Raw genomic sequence first — 4,991 nt, 5'->3', positions numbered from 1 at the left:
TAAAAGATTCGAGGGCTAGCCGGGCGGTGGTGGCGCACGCCTTTAATCCCAGCACTCGGGAGGCAGAGCCAGGCGGATCTCTGTGAGTTCGAGGCCAACCTCGGCTACCAAGTGAGTTCCAGGAAAGGCGCAAAGCTACACAGAGAAACCCTGTCTCGAAAAACCAAAAAAAAAAAAAAAAAAAAAAAAAAAGATTCGAGGGCTGGGTAGTAGCTCAGTGGTAGAATGCCTGCCTGGCAAGTGCAAAGACCCTGGGTTCGATACCCAGCATCAGAAACGAACAGACAAAGAAACAACAGAGCGGGGGCAGGGCAGCCACTTCTTTAATCTCAGCACTGGGAAGGCAGAGACAGGAGGATCTCTATGAGTTTGGGACCAGCCTGGGCTACGTGGTGAGTTTCAGGACAGCTAGGGCATACAGTGAGACCCTGACTCAAAAACAAACAATATCAATAGAGCAGCAGTGCGGAACAAAACCCTATAGACTCCAGGTAGCTTTGTTGGCGCTTTCCAGCGAGGCACACTTGCACATAGGCGATCAAGATGCTCCCGGAACCTTTATTTACTGCCTCACCTACAGGCATTCAGGAAGGGAAGGAAAGCACACTCGCGACACTGATGGACAGCGATTGCAGCCAATGAGAACGCTAAAGCCTGTAAACTACATCCTGTAAGACAGCCAAGGAAGTGACGTCAAGAGAACCTCGGCACCTGGTCAGATAAATTCCAAGTGGACCAAGGAGAACTGTTTCCCTCTCTTGTGCGACTGAGAGGAAGCGAAGATGTCGGAACGGAAAGTTCTAAACAAATACTACCCACCTGACTTCGACCCTTCAAAGATCCCGAAGCTCAAGCTACCCAAGGACCGGCAGTACGTGGTTCGCCTCATGGCTCCCTTCAACATGAGGTGTAAGACCTGTGGAGAATACATCTACAAAGGGAAAAAGTTCAACGCACGCAAGGAAACAGTCCAGAAGGAGGTCTACCTGGGCCTGCCCATCTTCCGGTTCTACATCAAGTGCCCGCGCTGCTTGGCCGAGATAACGTTCAAAACAGACCCGGAGAACACAGACTACTCCATGGAGCACGGGGCTACGCGCAATTTCCAGGCCCAGAAGCTCCTGGAGGAGGAGGAGACCCGTGTGCAGAAGGAGAGGGAGGATGAGGAGCTGAACAACCCCATGAAGGTCCTAGAGAACCGCACAAAGGACTCCAAGCTTGAGATGGATGTGCTGGAGAACCTGCAGGAGCTGAAGGACCTTAACCAGCGGCAGGCGCACGTGGACTTCGAGGCCATGCTGCTGCAGCACCGCCTGTCGCAGGAGCAGCGGCGACAGAAGCAGGAGGAGGAAGACGAGCGAGAGACTGCGGCCTTGCTGGAGGAGGCTCGACACCGCAGGCTTCTAGAGGATTCTGACTCAGAAGATGAAGCTCTGCCTTCCCGACCACCGGCAACAGCAAGACCCAACCCCACAGCCATCCTGGACAAGGCGCCGAAGGCCAAGAGGAAGGCAGAGGCAGTGGGCAGCAAGGCACAGCTGGCCGGCTTGGTTGTGCCAAAGAAGTTGAAGGCAGAAGCCAATGGGGGCTCAGAGCAGGTCTGGATGCCCGCCACAGGTGCCCCCGAGAGCAGGAAGGCGGTCAACCTTTTACTCCAGACACCCAGGGCCTCCTCCCTGAGCCAGCTGGGTGCATATGGGGACAGCGAGGACAGTGACAGCTGAGACCCCCCAGTGGCATCACAGACCCAAGAAACCAGAGATGGGAACAAGAAAGGCGTCCTCAGCAAATACCTCGTGACAATGTCTGCTGTTGATCCTGGCAGAGATGGAAGGCAATGTCCCTTAGCACCAGGGGCCCCAGGATGGACAGCCTGGTCCACTCCTTCAGTCCTTGAGTTATGGAGAGCTTTTTGGCCCCATCCCTTCCTGCCACAAATCTGAACACTATCTGACATGGGCAGGGTCCCTGGGGACCACCACCCAACAAGGCCTGGGGCTCCATCCACAACACAATACTGTGTGAGAAAGAAGATCAGGTGACAACCATTTGGACCAGCGAGCGACCCTGCCCGACTGTGTAACCAGGTCTTAACGCTCACCTGGGATTATGGCCACACACCCAGCCTGGGCCTGGACCCTCGGCACATGTCCTTCCTTCACAATTTAGCATTGCATTGGTCTGTGTTCTGGTACTGAAAGAAAACTGCTGAGGCTGAATCTGTTGTATAGAACACGGGGAGCCTGGTACAGAGTGGCGGTGGAGAAACAGGCACGTGTAGCCCCAACTAGCCTCCACCTCCCCAGTGAACCACCAAGCTGATCTTATGCCTGAAAAAAAAAAAGAGATTTCTAACCAGAAACCAAGGGAATATTCTCCAAAGGCATGGCTACCAACATGACTCGAGACAGCCTCCCAGCAGAGCAGAAACCATCACTAAGATCTCAGGTTGTCAATATTGAGTCACAAAATGGGAGTGATGGTTGTCTCCTAACACTGTGAAATGTGATTTTCCAACACATTACTTGTAACCAGGCCAAGGACAAAGCTTCTATAAGTGTGTATCTCCCCATTTACATTAATAAATATATTGTATTTTTCCAGACAGGGTTTCTCTGTGGAACAGCCCTGTCTGTCCTGGAACTCACATTGTAGACCAGGCTGACCTCCAACTCAGATTCCCAACCTTCTCTGCCTCCTAAATGCTGGGATTAAAGGCGTTGGCCAACACTGCCTGCCTTCTTGCAGGTCTTTAAATATTTATGGGTGCCTCCCCTGCACAGGATGTGTGGCTGGTACCTGAGGGGCTCAGAAAAGAGTGCTGCATCTCCTGAGACTGGAGTTACTGAGTGTTGGGAGCTCTTATGTGGGTGCTGAGATCAAACCCACCCGGGTCCTGTGCAAGAGCAGCCAGTGCTCTTAACCACTGAGCCATCTCTCCAGCCCCTTCTCACATATTTGCGGGTCACTTTCAAACCTGCACCTCTCAATTTGTCCTTAAATATTAAGCAAGTCAGTTTACTCTAAATAAAAAACAAATGTGTCAGGACTCTGAGAGAATTTTGGGTATCCTTGACTAACACCAGCTTCCAAACTCTGCCCACACTTCATTGTTATTTAATATTGACTCAATGATTTAGAAATAAGATACTTTTCTAAAATGAAAAATAATAAATGTTTCCCAAACCTGCAAGGCACACAGGCACTCTGTTCTGGTTTCCTTAAAAAGTATTTCATATTTGTATACATCATTGATGTATGGGTGTATGTAGGGGTCAAAGGACAATTTGTAGGTCTTGGTTCTCTCCTGACACCTTGTGTGTTTCCAGGATGGAACTCAGCTCATCAGACTTGGTAGCAGGCGCCTTTACCCTCTGAGATATCCTGCCGACCCTCCTTTGTTTTTATAAAAGATAGGTTGATGCTAAATCAGTCATCAATCTAGTATGAGCAAAGCTTTAACAGAAAGTGGAAATGTCACCAGGATTCACTCATGTTAGCAATGGCTTCCTGTTTTCCAAGGGTCTTGGAACAAAAATACTAAGACTTGGCATTTCTAGAATGTTGTAGAGTATTATTTTCAGGTGTGTTACATTTGTTTATATTGCATTTGTTTAACTCTGTGAAGCTGTGTTACTGTGCCTGTCTAAACACCAGATGGTTTAATAAAGAACTGAATGACCAATAGCAAGGCAGGAGAAAGGATAGGCAGACCTTGCAGGCAGAGAGAATATATAGAAGGAGAAATCTGTGAGGAAAAGGAGAAGTATCCAGAGAAGGAGGAGGACTCCAGGGGTCAGTCACCCAGCTACACAGCAAGCAAAGGAATAAGAAAAAAATATATACAGGAATACAGAAAGATAAATGCCCAGAGGTAAAAGATTAGTGGGATAATTTGAAGTTAATGGAAGCTGTCTAGACATTATCCAAACTAAGGGCAGGCATTTATAATTAAGAATAAGACATCGCTGCCTGCATCCTCCACCAAAGGAAAAAAAAAAGAATAAGACTCTTTGTTTTATTTGGGAGCTGGATGTCAGGCCCCCCAAAAGAGGAAAAACAACCCTAGACTCAGCACCAATGGGCAGTAATCGGCCAACTGCTGAGAAGTTCTTACTGCAATACGGCTACCCTTCCTTTCCTGACAACATTCTTTTGTGACACGGGCTCTATGTCTCTCTGTTCCTGTCTGTCTGTCTCTTCTTTTTTGTCTTTCTCATGCACTGTCCTTTTAAAAGTCTCAGAGATACAGGAGCTGGAGAGGTGGCACTGTGGTTAAGAGCACTGGCTACTCTTCCAGAGGATCCAGGTTCAGTTCTCAGCACCCACTTAGTTGCTGACAACCCTCTGTAACTCCAGTCCTAGAGGGCCTGACACCCTCTTCTGACCTGGAGCACAGGGCACGCATGTGGTGTGACAGGGAGGGAGGGCATACGGGGAATTGACTGTAACAGGGATCCAGACATTAGCACAACTGACTCCATGATGACAGTCCCATTCTGGCCATAAAACTCAGCACATAGACAGCACCACCTGCCACAACTAAAACAAAGACTTAGTCTATTGAAGTCCAGACTTCTGGGAAAGTCTCTAAATGAGCTAACCTTGCTTTTCAGCTTCTGTAGTTCTGTGTCTGGCTAACCGTTGTTAAGTGAATTATGTCAACCAAGATTATAGTTTTTGTCCTTAATGTCTCACCCAGAGAAATGATCGGGGCTACACTGGAATCCTGAACACCTAGTATTCTATTGTCTTATAACCATGTCCAAGCAGTCAATATCGACTCTACCATGTATAAAGATTCTGTGAAGCCAGGTGGTGGCATACACCTTTAATCCCAGCACTCAGGAGGCAGAGGCAGGCAGATCTCTCTGAATTTAAGGCCAGCCTGGTTTACATATTGAGTTCAAGGACAGCCAGGGTTACACAGAGAGACCCTGTCTCAACAAACAAACAAAAAGAAATGATCCTCAGCTGTTTAGTCTGAGGCC

At 48.6% G+C, this 4,991-nt stretch overlaps 1 protein-coding gene across 1 annotated transcript; it reads left to right on the top strand.

Moving 5' to 3' along the window:
* The first annotated feature begins 702 nt into the window (after window positions 1-702).
* LOC128095530 (splicing factor YJU2-like) lies at window positions 703-1,724 on the top strand. The gene has a single exon (XM_052714588.1). It carries the CDS (start codon window positions 783-785, stop codon window positions 1,722-1,724), a length of 942 nt encoding a protein of 313 aa, XP_052570548.1. The 5' UTR covers window positions 703-782.
* Window positions 1,725-4,991: the final 3,267 nt, after the last annotated feature.

The sequence above is a fragment of the Peromyscus californicus genome, unplaced genomic scaffold, assembly GCF_007827085.1.
Source record: "Peromyscus californicus insignis strain IS unplaced genomic scaffold, ASM782708v3 Scaffold_4__1_contigs__length_199733344, whole genome shotgun sequence".
NCBI lineage: Eukaryota > Metazoa > Chordata > Mammalia > Rodentia > Cricetidae > Peromyscus > Peromyscus californicus.
This window is presented reverse-complemented; position numbering and strand designations above follow the sequence as displayed.